The 13,626-nt window shown below is 51.6% G+C and overlaps 1 protein-coding gene across 4 annotated transcripts in view; it reads left to right on the forward strand.

Moving 5' to 3' along the window:
• The first annotated feature begins 3,765 nt into the window (after positions 1-3,765).
• TNFRSF21 (TNF receptor superfamily member 21) overlaps positions 3,766-13,626 on the forward strand; it is a 34,898-nt gene continuing 25,037 nt past the window's right edge. The window contains exons 1-3 of one of the 4 annotated variants that reach the window (XM_088162495.1): positions 3,766-4,051; positions 9,725-10,379; positions 12,060-12,557. In XM_088162495.1, the coding sequence (XP_088018621.1) occupies positions 3,998-4,051; positions 9,725-10,379; positions 12,060-12,557 (1,207 nt within the window). In that variant the 5' untranslated portion in view covers positions 3,766-3,997. Of the gene's footprint in view, positions 4,052-4,685; positions 5,071-7,688; positions 7,949-9,724; positions 10,380-12,059; positions 12,558-13,626 lie in introns of those variants that run through there. The other 3 variants (XM_014872949.2, XM_088162496.1, XM_088162497.1) reach the window with 3 other exon arrangements.

Here is a 13,626-nt window from a genome sequence, read left to right on the forward strand (position 1 = left end):
CATCAGATGCTCCTTCTCCTTTCTTAAAGTCCTCTGGGAAAACAGGCTCTCCAGCTGTGCATCCACCATTTCCAGAAGAGAGATCAGCACAGGTGTGGTGGCAACCAAACCTGCATCCAACAGTGCCACACTTCACTTCCCATCTGCCACCCCTGGCTCCCTGGCTGCTGGCCCTGAAATCTCATGGGGTTCTTGAGGCAGGAAACCCATCAGTGATAACACACCTGGCTTGAAATGACTGTGTTTATGTATATGTCTGTGTATATATCTATATATTCCTGCTGGGAACATCTGCTCTCGGTAGACATTTCCCTTCCCAGTTTCCTGGAGATCATAGGGAGGGTCAGAAGGGTGAGAACGCCCACCCAAACTCTCCTTTCCCTCGCCCAGGGAACTCTATGGGCTTTGTTGATTTAACTTCCTAATTCATGTTAATTCAAGTTAAAATTGCGGTTTCTATATGAACTGGAGTCACAAATTTTCCCATGCAGCAGCTACTTTCCCATAACAACAACACCAACACAGAAATGTTCCGTTTCTATGGGAGAAGTGGAAGCAATGGTCCATGTACAGAGAATGAGAGAGTCTGAAAGGAAATGTCTGCCCCATTAGCCTGGCGTCTTTTAGTGCAAGTCAGGGATGAGCAATCACTCCCTGGAATGTTTCTGGCTACTACAGGGTGAAACATGTGATGGTGCCCCATCCCTGGAAGTGTTCCAAGCCTGGCTGGATAGGGTCCTGAGCAATCTGGTCTAGTGAAAGCTGTTCTTGCCCATGGCAGGGGGTTGGAATGAGATGATTTTTAAGGTCCCTTCCAACCCAAACCATTCTGTAATTCCATGGTCCTGTAGCATATTATTCAAAATTTCCCAAATAGCTTCTTTTGGTGAAACAAGTCCTCCCATTTAATGAATAAGCCTCAGGTGACTAAGCAGGAGCACTGGCTTTCCTCACAATACAAGAGATGATAATTTCTGGTGGCAAACGAGGTCAGTGGATGCCTACTTGGACTCCTACCACCAGCTTAGTGAAGACCCAACAGTCTTTGGTCAACATGAGCAGTGAGTTTCACCTACTCTGATTGAAAAAGCCCTCCTTGTTTTTCAAAGTTACCAGTTCACTGACCTGGGTGTATTTGCATGACTCACGGGGTGGCACAAGGGGGAAAAAGGAACCGGATGCAGGGAGGCGAGGAGGAACTTCTTGAGCTGCTGCTGCTTCCAACAAAAACACTTAGCACGAAACTCGGACCTCAGTCACCCGTTCCCTATTTCCCTTTCGAAGAGTGACAAAAGTGGAGAAGCAGCAAGCTGGTCACTAATAAGCAATTTATGTCTCAGCCAGGATGAACCAGTCCAGGCAGCATGACTGGGGTTTGTCATTGCATTGTGAGGGGGGAGGGATGGGGGATTTACAGATCAGCCCGTGCGTTTTTGGATAATCTGTGGACTGCCTTTAGTTCTGTATAAATAATAATAATTGAAAGCGGATGCAACTCATTGGACTCTATTCCAAAGCAGTAACATGATCCATCTTATTGCCAATCCCTTGAGTCACCCCATCCTCCAGATAATTATTTTTCTGCTTTTCCCTAATACAATCTGAACACTGCCCTTCACAGTGCTGATGGACCCAGAGTGGGCTGGTGATGTTGGGGCATTTCAAACCCTCTTCTAGCCCTGACACAACCAGGCCACTCAGTTCTGCACCAAGATCTGCCCTGCATTTCATCAGAAAGCTATGCATTTTTGAACTTAAAATTCACCATCCACAAGCCTGGTGTTAACCCAGTTGTGTTTATTGCCTATTATTTGCCCAATTTATTTTGAATTAAAAGCAGCAATGGGTATCTCATTTCTTTCTAACAACCTTACTGTCTTGTTTTGCATTTTGATCTCTCTTTGGGATGAGGCTCCCCTTTGCTGACCTCCTGGGAAGAGCACGTTGTTCCCGGGTTTGGGGGCCCCGAGGGAAGCAGAACAGGGCTCTGCAGCACTTGCACAGCAGCCCAGCCAGATGTGGAGCAACAGGAACATCTTCTCTCTGCTCATGTGACACACTTGGTCTCATTCCCCGCTGGGAACAGCAGTCCTGCCACTGCCACCCCAGCTCTGGGAGGGAAGCTCTCCAGACTCATTCCCAGGCTCCCAAGGGTCATTACTCCTCTCCAGCTCCCTTCCAGAATTAGAGATGGAGAAAGTGTGGGGAGAAAAACTCCACTTTTTCTGGGAGAGCAGCCTTCTAGTTGGACTCAAAACTCTCTGGAATCAGAATGAGGCTTCTTGTGAGCTTCAGAAGAGCTTGGATGAAATCCACTCTTCAGAGCAATAGCACCACATTTCCCCCCATCCTTCCCCTTTTTTAGCTGGGATTTTATAAGTCTGTGCTGTTTCCTTTGGCGTGGCATTGAAATTCTCCCTTGGTACATCTGCCTTCAGGGCATCTCCAGAAGGTGACTGTTGGTCACCAGGATTTCTGCAGGCTCTGCCGATCAGGTATTTGAATGTTTTTCTCAATAGACAATGTAGAGAGTCATAAATAACCTTTATTTGCTGCACTCATAAACCTTGAAGGCCCTGATAAACCATACTTGGGGGTTCCCTGGTCTCCTGGTTGGACTTTGGAACAATGTTGAAGTCTCACCTCAGTTCCCATTTGCTGTAAGGACCTTGGATGCACGTTGCATCCTTTCCAGTCCTGACTCTGGCCCCATCTCCTGTTTCCTCTGACTCCCTGGACCTGTTTCCATCACTTGCCACAGCTGTGGATGGACACTGTGACTGCCACCCTGCTCTGCCCAGCCGGCTCAGATGCTGCAAGACGGGCAGTGAGGGCACTGTCTATGCTGTGACCACGCTCAGCATCCAGCTAATCCAACCCTCCACGGAGGGATGTGTCTGCTCCCTGATTAATTCCTCCACCACAGGGAATGTGCTACATGTTCATGGAGTCTGGGTTGGAATGGACATTTAAAGGCTGTCTAGTTCCAACCTCCATTCCAACAGCACGGATGCCACCCTAGACCAGGCTGCTCAGCGACCTGTCCAAGCTGGGCTTGGGATGAAGGACGAGGCAGGGATGGGGCTGCCACAGCTTCTCTGGACAACCTGTGCCAGTGTCTCACTACCCCTTTTCTGAAAAAATTCTTCCCTGTACGTCTGACATTAGAGAACACGAAAAATAAAAGAAACAAAAATCGCCCCTCGGGAAGATTTCACGGTGCTGGACACTCACCCCGCTGCGATGGGACGCCTGAGCCGCACCCAACCCAACCCAACCCAGGAGGGATCGGGTTCGGTGCCTGATGTGGCACTCGCGTCCCTCCTGTCCCCTGCTGTCCCCCCCTGTTCCCCCCCGTCCCCTCTTGTCCCGTCCTGTCCCTGCACTGTCTCCCTCCTGTCCCCGCGCTGTCCCCTGCTGTCTCTCCTGTCCTCGCGCTGTCCCCTCTGTCCCTCCCCCGTCCCTCCTGTCCCCGCGCTGTCCCCTCGTCCCCTCCTGTGCCCTCCTGTCCGCCCCGCTCCCCCTCCCGTCCCCTCCTGTCGCCTCCTGTCCCCCGCTGTCCCATCCTGTTTCTTCCTGTCCCCCCCTATCCCTGCTGTTCCTCCTGCCCCCTCCTGCCCCCTCCTGCCCCCTCCTGTCCCCTCCTGTCCCCGCGCTGTCCCGCCGCGGGGGGGCGCCCTGGCGCGCGGGCGGGTGACGCCACCGCCGGGCCCCGCCCCGCCCCGCGCGCCGCCTCCACGTGCGCGCCGCCCCCGCGGCAGAGCGCGCGCGGCGGCCCCGCAGCAGGGCAGGGCAGGGCAGGTGGGAGCGCGGCTGGGCCCCCGCCCCGCCCGGCCCGGCCCCGGCCCCGGCCCGGCCCCGGCCTCGGCCCCGGCTCGGCCCGGCCCGGCCCGGCCCCCGCCATGGGCGCCCGGCCGCCGCCGGCCCCGCGCCCCGCCGCCTAAGGCAGCGCGGCCGCACGGGCAGCGCCTCGCCCGCAAGCCGCGGCCCCGCCACCATGGGGGCCGCCGCGGCCAGCCGGAGCTCCGCCGGGTTCGCCGGCATCCTCGCGGTGAGTGCGCGCCTGTGCGTGCGGGGCGAGGGGATCGGTCCCTGCCGGCGCCGCCCGCGCGGCATCCGCGTGTCCGCGGCGTGGGTGGGGATGTGCTGCAGTGCGGGGCTGCCCCGCCTGGGCAGCCTGGGAGGTGTTGGGGTGTCCTGCTGGCCCCGCTCCGCGTGTCGGGGACTCCGCTGCGCCCTCCCCGGGGCTGCTGCCCGCCCCAGCCCCGGGTCCCGGCAGCGGACACCGGCTGGGTGCGATGTTCCCTGCGATATCCATCCTCCCCATCCCTGTGTTAGCGCAGGCGGCGGCATCCCCCAGCCAGGGCTGTGCCGCACAGCCAGAGCTGAGCGGATCCTTGCTCTGCTCTCTGCGCTGCTCCAGGAGCTCGGCGCTGGACAGGGATCCATCCATCCTTCCATCCATCCTTCCATCCATCCTTCCATCCATCCTTCCCCCCCGCAGCCGCTTTTCTTGCCACCCTTTGGCCAGGCAGTAAAACTCCCCGCTGCGAATGGTAGGCAGCTGCCCTGACTTATCGCAGAAATGTTTTCCGGCAGCGTTATCTACCCGTTTACCTTCCTGGGTAGGGCACTTCCCAATCGGCGCTTTAGGGCTCCATCCCTACATCTCTTTGGGGAGAGACAGTAATTCGGTGTGTCAGGCAGACGCCGCAGCTGCTGCGGCTGGGTTGTGTAACCGAGGAGAGCACTTGCTCTTGAACTCAAGGTGGATCTGAGCAAGCTGGCGCTGGCTCGACAGGAATCCGAGTAAACAACAAATAATCTAAAGCTGGAAGGGCATTAGCCGGGAAACAGCCTCGTTGCTCTGGAGGCGAAGGGGAACTTGGCACAGTGGCAGAGCAGACGGGTCCGTGCTCGGTGCAGGCTGGGCGCTCCCGAGTGCTGGATTCCCGCTGGGAGAAGCGAGCCGGGAGAAGCCGGGGCTGCTGCACGTCTGGAAGATGAGATGCTGATGGGGAGTTTGAGATATGCGGCTCCCGCTGGGATCCTGGAGGTCGGTTGGGAATGGTGGGTATAGAGGGAAGAGGTGAGAAAAAAGTGATATAAAGGTGTGGGGAAATACAACGGCAATTTTGGGGCACGAAGCAAGACTCTGAGTAAATACACATGTATGTTACTTGTGCATGTGTGCTCTCACACCTCTGTGTGTGTGATCGTATAAGCAAGCGAGGTAAAATTCCCGTTTGCCTGTGGGCTGGCAGGATTCTCCCTGGGTTTTCATCCGACACCTTCAACATTTCGGGCATCTCCCTTTGGTCACTGAAGGAGTTCATGTTACTCCTGTCTGAAGGAAGTATTTTCAAGGGAAGCGTGTTCAGATAGATAGCTGGTGGGTCCTTTATTAGTACAACAACCCCAAGTCTGCCTGGCTGCTGGGTTTTGGAGCAGTAGCAGCTTGGCAGTGGTTGTGTGGGGCTGGTGTTGCCTGTGATTTCATTTGCTTGGTGGATTTTTTGGGATCCTACTGCTGCAAGGTAGTTTCCACCATCTCCCCCACTGCCCTTGCCTGGAACCGGCACGACATCACCTCACTTCAGCTTGGGGCTTTTGGAAGGCTGGGGATTTCAACTGTTTGGAGCAAAACCGTGGCTGGCAGGGATGCTTCCGAGCTCTGGTCTGCGCTGGCTGCAGGGTTGCCTGCTGGGTTTTCCTTCATGGGGACCAGATGTTGTGGTGCTGCTGTTCTGGCTCGCTCCACTCCCTGTGTTTTGCTCTTGAGATGGAGTAAAGGAACTGCTGAGCAGTGAGTCCCAGACTCTCATTTCACAAACCCCAAACCAGCTGAAATAGCTGGTCATGTTGCAAGAAGCAGAAACTTGCCTTGCTCTTCAGCACTCATCACAGGCAACTTTTTTCGGACTGAGTAATTTGATCCTTTTTACAGTGATCGGGGCAGGACGTTGGCTCCTCCTGTTTGCCAAGTTACCGTAAAACTTCCAGACCAGTTTATTTGTCTTTCTGGTGTTTTTATGTGTTTATTTCTTTTACTTTAATGTTGCAAGCACTTTCCCAGTAGTGTTGGTGAAGGGTACAGCTGGCCTCTGGGAAGGGCGGCAGGCAGTGCAGCTCATCCCCAACCTGTGCCAAGGCATTGCCACAGAGCCAGCTGCCATTTCCACCAAATTCTGCTGGTTTTGCTTGGAAACCATTCCCAGAGTATCAGTTTAGCACTGTTGGTCCGTGCTCACTTGCAGGTCTCTGCCCCTGTTCTTCTCTGCCAGGATCAAGTGCCATGTGTTTAGCTGCTGTTCATATTTTGGGGGTTTTTTTATTTTAATTTAAAAAAATTTTTACTTTAGTTGTAGGTTTATTTCTTTGTCCCCACAAGTCTGGCAGCAGGGCAGCACTGTACACAACCTGAGATTATGACAATCTCAGTGTTGCAGCATTTTAGAACACAAATTTCAGGACAGAAAGTTGATTCACCAACTTTCTTCTGGTGTTTTGACTCACTGTGAAGGTTTGGGTCCCTTAATGAGGCGCTGTATCCATTGAATCATAGAATGGCTTTGGGTTGGATGGTACCTTAAAGTTCATCTAGACCCAACACCCCTGCCACAGGCAGGTATGCCAGCCACTGGACCAGGTTTCTCAGGTGTTTGCAGCTGCATTCTCTGTGCACATGCCAAGGCAGCTCGTGGCCCCCTAAGACCTGTTTCCTGTGCAGATTGCAGGTCTCCCTGCAGCACAGTTATTGAAAAAGGGTGATGGGAGCAAGGCACAAAGGCTCCCTCTGAGATGGAGTCATCGGGCTGGGTGGTGCTGAGGTGGGTCGTGCCCACACCAGCTGTGGGATGCTGCTGCCTCGAGGGTTTGTTTGCAGCTGAATGTGAAGGTCCCCTTGTCTGAATGTTTCCTGGTGTGGGGAGGTCAGAATGATGGTGTCCCCCAGCCTGATCTGATTTCCTCACATCGTAAAGCCTTTATATGCTGAAATAGTTAAGGGTGGCTGGGAAATGCCTTTGCTTGTGTGGTGCAGGGTGTTGGTGCTGAGCTGGGGATGCTCTTTGGGCTTGTGGCCATCCTGTCCTGCTTGACTCCTTTGGAAAGGGACCCTGCCCCATTAAAAACCCTTCTTTGTTTCTACATTGGGCACGGAGAGCATTGCTGAAACCAAGTCTGCTCTTTAGTGTTGTCTTGCATCAACTCTGTCTTTTTTCTGTGTTTTTTGTTACCCTGTATGCTTCCTTTGGTACCAGAGTAATGAAGTGCAGTGGTTTAGCAGAGCTTACTTTATTACTTGGTTGCTTTTTCCACTGAAACTGGAAGTGTCAGCCAGAAAAGGTCCAGATCTTCGTGCTGCTGGGCAGCCCTGAGGGTGAGAGACCAAACCAGCAGACACTCCTTTTTGCTGGAGATGTCCTCCCACTCCTGGCCTTTGTTTTCAGAGATCTGAGTGCTGCAAAACCTGAGCAGTTGGATGATTTTAGGGAGCAGAAATGCCAGTCTGAATAAATAGCAGATGCTCAATGCTGCTTAGCCATCCCCCACTGGAACTTGCTGTTCTCCCTGCATGGAAGTGCATGTGCAGCTGAAGATCTTGAGATGTTCAAAAATACCAGCACCGCTTTTCTTGAGATAAGGTTTAAAAAAAAACCGTCAAAAAAGCCAACTCAAACCTAGTGCTATTACAGGCTTTGATTACCCATGTGAAGGATGGGAAGATGCTGGAAGGGGAAGAACAGGAGGGAACCCATGGCACATGCTTGTAGAGGGGTTGTCCATGAGTTTCCCAAGGTCTAGCTTGATGCAGCGTGAGAAATCACGATCTGAGACAGCAGCACACAGCTCACTCCTGGTGAGGCAGGAGAGCCACTGCCTGTCCTGCCTCTCCTGTCACCCTGTCCTGCTCGGCGCTGGCACGGGAGCAGGGTGAGTAACACAGGTGACCCCTTCTGCCACCTGAAGAGGCCAGTTTGCTAATTCAGGGATGCGTCGTGGAGATTACAGGGGAGGGTGGCAGGCTTCCTTAGAGCCAGCTAAGCGCTTTGTTAAATCATGTCTTAGGGGAGGGGAAAAGTAAAATGCATCCTGTAAGCCTTTGCTGCCTGCCAGGGCAGCCCCGCTTTTTAATTTGACGTGCTGTAATTAGTCTAGCTGCTGCAGGATCCTCGTCAGCTCCTGCGGGCTTGCCTGCTTCTGCCTGCTCTGTAATTGCTGCTTCAGGGGGAGAAAACTAACTAAACAAAAAAATAAAAATGTAAAGTGTTTTGTACAAATCCCAAGCTGTAAATGATTTAATAGGTGAAACAGAAATGTGCTGTGTGTTTCCAGGAAGCTAGAGACTGCACCAAAAAGGATGCGGCGCAGCTTGCAGCTCTGCCGCGATGTGCCTTCTGCAGAGTCATGTTGTTAGGAGCCCTTTTTTTTTTTTTTTTTTTCCCCTTCTGAATATATTCTTGTTGGCTGATATCCCAGAATAGGTAGCAGAGCAAGAGGCGAGAGATTATATAATGCAGCCAAAGTGATTTATGTGCTTGGCTCTGCAGCTGACCAGAGTTAGGGTCTGTGGTCCTTTTTACCTTCCATGTAGAAAATGTTTGAAAATTCGAGGTAACACTGACTTGTTCCCTCTCTCCCTCTGAACTTAGCCTGTGGCTGTTTGGAAACGTGTTTCCTATTGCTTTGCACGCTGAGTGAGGTTGTCTCTGCCTTTCTTTTGATATGCCTTTTGTTATTGGTGACTTACCTCCACTGCCATAACTGACATTAAATCCACAGACCAGAGGTCTTCTAGAGGAAGCAGAGATACTTCTTGGTAGATAGAGCTTCTCTTGGGGAAGCATCGTTGCAAAGGAATGAAGGGTATAAAGCTTTGGGATTGGAAGTCAGTAGAGATAGACGGATTTATCGCAAAGCCCAGTTGTTTCCAGTTCAATGTCTAAAAACTGGTGTCCTTTTACCTGTGTCTGATGCAATGAGGAGCTGAGTTACAGCAGAGTTTCTTGAAGAGTGTAAAAATAGCACCAGGTTTTTTCTCCTGTTGCTACTGCAGCTGGTTTAGAGTGGGTTCAGATGTGGTTGGATGTTCAAAGCAGAACATCCCTTGCGGTCTCGCCAAACCCAACATTTGCTCTGGGTCGTAAAAAATCATGGAAAGGCAGAGGAGCTGAGAAATAGCCCAGAAAGAGCCGCTAGCCTGGATTTCATCCTGGTTTGTGTTACTCAGAAAGGTAACTATTTGAACAAGTGCAGATTAGCAAATAGAGAAGGAAAGTTTTTCAGGTCAGAGCTGCCATCTGCATGTGTTTTTTTGTCTTGTCAGTGAGCGCCTGCCTCGTGCTGGAGCCTCTCAGCCTTGAAATGCAAAGCTGGTCTGAATTCTCCTGGGGTGGCCAGGTAGCACGTACTGCTGAAACACAATTAGCAGTATTTACCACCCTGGCAGGGTTGCAGTGTAAATGATGCTTACTTTCACCGAGAAGTGTGGTGTCAAATTTAAGCAATTATAATCGTAGCTGGGGATGTGTCTGGAGAGCGTGCTGCCACCTGCATCGGTTCCATTCCACTCCAGCCTCACTGAGGTCCCTCCCATGGGCACAGTAACTTGTCCATGGTCCCACAGCTCTGGGACATCCCTTGTGATCCTACAGGGGGTGGTTGACTGAGAGGGCTCCATTTGCACGCTGCTGTTGGCTGATACCTCCTGTTTGTTTTCCAGCTGCTCGTGCTCCTTGGCACTGCTGATGGTCAGTCGAAGCTGACCTCTGAGCAGAATGCCATCAGCCTCTCCCCTGGCAAGTATCGCCACCTCGACCGTGCCACCAACGAAGAGCTGACCTGTGACAAATGTCCTGCAGGAACCTACGTGTCTAAGCACTGTACGAAGAGTACCTTAAGAGAGTGCAGCCCTTGTCCAGACGGGACCTTTACCAAGCATGAGAACGGCATAGAGCGGTGCCACTCTTGTAGGAAACCCTGTGAACTGCCAATGATCGAGAAAACTCATTGTACTGCCTTGACTGACCGCGAGTGCACTTGCCTGTCTGGTACGTTCCAGACAAACGATACCTGCGTCCCTTACACGGTGTGCCCGGTCGGCTGGGGCGTCCGCAAGAAAGGAACCGAGACCGAAGACGTCAGGTGCAAGCCGTGCCCTCGTGGTACCTTTTCTGATGTGCCTTCTAGTGTGATGAAGTGCAAACCCTACACTGACTGCTTTGGGAAAAACATGGTGGTCATCAAGCCGGGGACGAAGGAGAGTGACAATGTCTGTGGTTCTCCGGCGTCCCTTCCGAACATGGCTTTGACTTCATCCAGCACCGAAGTGGGTGAGCAGCCCTATGAAGTTCCACCAACCGCTGATCTTCCCAAAGGTAATGTCCACCCCTGAAACACAGGTGTGGTTTTGACTGAGGGATTGTGTTCCTGTCTTGGTCAGGGTTGTTTTTAGGCTGTTAAAAAACAACCTGGTGTGAATCCTGGGTGGTGCTTCTGCTTCATGGCATCGGGTTGCCCTCAGCTGTATTAAATCACATTTAATAATGTTTTCACTGAGACTGCAGTCCTGATCGGACTTCTGGCTGTCCTGCTGTTTGGGCTGAAAGGACATGACTTTCCCCAGCCTCTTTTCCTGTCTCTTTGATGTGCTGGCACAGGTCTTTGTGCAGTTGTGGTGAACCTGGGTTGGGATGCAGCAGGAAAACCCCTGCAGTCTCCCTGCAGCAGGGAGAGTCCTCCTCTGATGGATTCACTGCTTTTGTACCTGTGCTTTCCTTGCTGCATTTCACTCTGTACTGTGTCACAGTACTGGTTGAATGGGAACCCTTGCTGAAACAGCCCTGCAGGAGCCTGTGCTGTCTTGTAACTTTTTTTTTCCCTACAGTCTCTTAAGATTACTATTTGGAATTCCTGTTTCTCTCACTTAATTGGAAGTGGCTCATGCTCACAGCCTTTATGGTGCTGTCTTAGCTGTGGCTGGTTTCAGGGGTGCTGTATGACTCCACTTAAGAAGGTATTCTGCACTCCCTGGAAAGCAGCTTCCCTACAGTGTCTCAGATGAGGCATTTTAATTAAAAAATGCAACTTTTGATGACCTCAATGGCTGAGTTAGTAAATATAATAGCATGAAAGTGTTGACAGTGGTAGGCTTCCACCTTTGTTAGGTCTTAACGCTTGCCCTGACGTTGGTGTATCATTGGGAGTGTACAGTGAACTTTGAAATCAATTGTTGACAGTTACGTAGAAGTTGAAGCATTTTCCCTGTTTATGTCCTGATTAGGGTGTTTTGGGTAACTAAGCTGCAGGCAAAACCAGGTACATATGAATCCACCCACTCGTCTCAGCTGGGATGAGACACAATCTGCAAAAGATGACGTTCCAAAATAATCTGTAGTTTTTGCCACAATAGCCCTTCTTCCTCTTCTCGCCAGGCTTTGGCTCACATTTTGCATCTGGCTGGGACCTGAGAGGTGTTAGTTGATAAGGACACTCAATAAAAATGGAAGGTAGCTCTTAGGGGGAAATTTGGTTGCTTCAGGGACCTATTCTGTAGTTGATTCATCTGCAGCTGCTTGCAGGGCTGATAAAAAAAAAATATTTTGCTTCCTTAACAAACCCAGTGGAGAGACGCTAAGTCTACAAATTGTCATGTATTTTTGTATTTTTAGTCCGAATGTGAAATTCCACAAATGAGCTAAAATTAATGTTCATAAACCTAAAAAGAAAAACCAACTAACTCAAAGTTATTGGTTTTCTGGGAAATGCTGAATTTGGGACAAACACAGGCTGACAGCATGCCTTTAGTAACTCACTTTTTGTAATAAGCTGCCTCTAGCCTTAACCAGCAAGGGTCAGTTTTACCTTGAAGCTCCCTCTGTAACCGTACCCATCTGTTCCCAGAGGCAAACCTCAACTTCACCTCTACTCTTTCTCGCTGCCTGGCGTTGGGTTTCTGTCTGCTGGCCAAGCCGATGCTCAGGCAGGTCTTAGCCCGTGATGTGATGCCATATCGCATCTCCGGGGCCGTGACACTCAACTCTCCTCTCCTCCCGCAGGTCTGAACTCTTCAGTTCCCGATTTTGTGCCCTCTCCGGCGCCGCGCGCCTCCAGCAGCATGGCGGGACGGGCACGGTTCTACAACGAAACCTCGGCCAACGAGACGGACGGCGTCGGCGCCACCCTCGTGGGCTCGGGCACCACCAGCCAGGCCCAGAGCTACCGGCACAAGCAGCCCAGCCAAGCGCTGGAGAAGCAGCCATCCCTGGAGATGATGGGGGGCGAGAAGCCCAGCGCCCCGTACAGGCCCCCCCGGCGAGGCTCGCAGAACGTCCACCAGCACTTCGACATCAACGAGCACCTGCCGTGGATGATCGTCCTGTTCCTGCTGCTGGTCCTGGTGGTGATCGTGGTCTGCAGCGTCAGAAAGAGCTCACGGACTCTGAAGAAGGGACCCCGGCAAGATCCCAGTGCCATCGTGGAAAAAGCTATTATGAAAAAATCCACCACCCCCACACAGAACAGGGAGAAGTGGATCTATTACTGCAACGGGCACGGTGAGCAGTAGTGACCGTGTGGTGTCCTCCCCACTCCAACCCAGAGCTGTGGAGGGGCCACCACCATAGTCAGTGACCTGTGGCTTTCCTCATTTGATGGGTCTTGTAGTGAGAGCAAAGCCCATCGTGGTTCCTCAGAAGTTTCTTCATCCTTGACTTCTCCTCCTTCCAGTTCCCATGGTGTGTCCCTGTTCCTGAAGGAAGGGTTAATGGAGTGTCACCTGCTTACTCCAGCTTCTCTTCTTCTCACCCAGTTTCTCCAGCTTCTCCCCTTCTTCCATTGGTAGAATGAAGGCACCTTTTTTTAACCCCGTTTCCTTCCCTTCCCACTGTTCTTCTGTTTCATGTGGTCCTTATTTTCTCGGTGACTCAGGCATGGATCTCATTGTCTTTCGTGTTGTCCTTTATCCCCTCATCCCTGTCTGTTTCTGGGAGGCTGAGTCATCTCCCACCTCTTGGCACTGCCTCAATTTCAGTTCTTAGCCCTGAATCCCAAGTGCTGGCTTGTGTCCCAAGCCCTTTGCCCAGACTGGAGCCAGAAAGGTTATCCTTAAAGGCTGAATCTTGGATGTGTACAGTTCCACAAGTGTTGTCAAGTCTGCCTGGACTCTCTTTTTGGTAGTGTTTTCTGTTCATTTAATGGATGATTTGCTGTCAGCTTTCTGATGAGACTTTAAAGATGACATGTTATGATCTTCAATTTGAAATTTGTAAAAATCAGTGGTAAACTAATGGTGGCATGACTGTGAGCACTAAGCAGCCATGATCTCCCTAGTGGGATGCACAGTTCTTCCTCTGCAAAGCTCCCGTGGTAATTTTGACCTTCCCTTATCTGGTGCAGACTGACGAGTCTTTACTTACTTTGGGTTGACGTTGCTCAACCTTAAACATCCGTTCACAGTTAACCTTTAGAAAAGCACATTTAACAAGGGGGGGTGGCAAACAAAGAATGGGTTGAACAAAGATTGGAAGGTTTAAGAGAGATCAGTCCTTGATGAAAGTCATCCTTGAGTGCTCAAGTACAAAGCAAAGAAAGTTTTGAATAGGGCGTCTTCTGTCATGTACTCTC

This window comes from Sturnus vulgaris, chromosome 3 (genome assembly GCF_052056855.1).
Source record: "Sturnus vulgaris isolate bStuVul1 chromosome 3, bStuVul1.hap1, whole genome shotgun sequence".
Lineage (NCBI taxonomy): Eukaryota > Metazoa > Chordata > Aves > Passeriformes > Sturnidae > Sturnus > Sturnus vulgaris.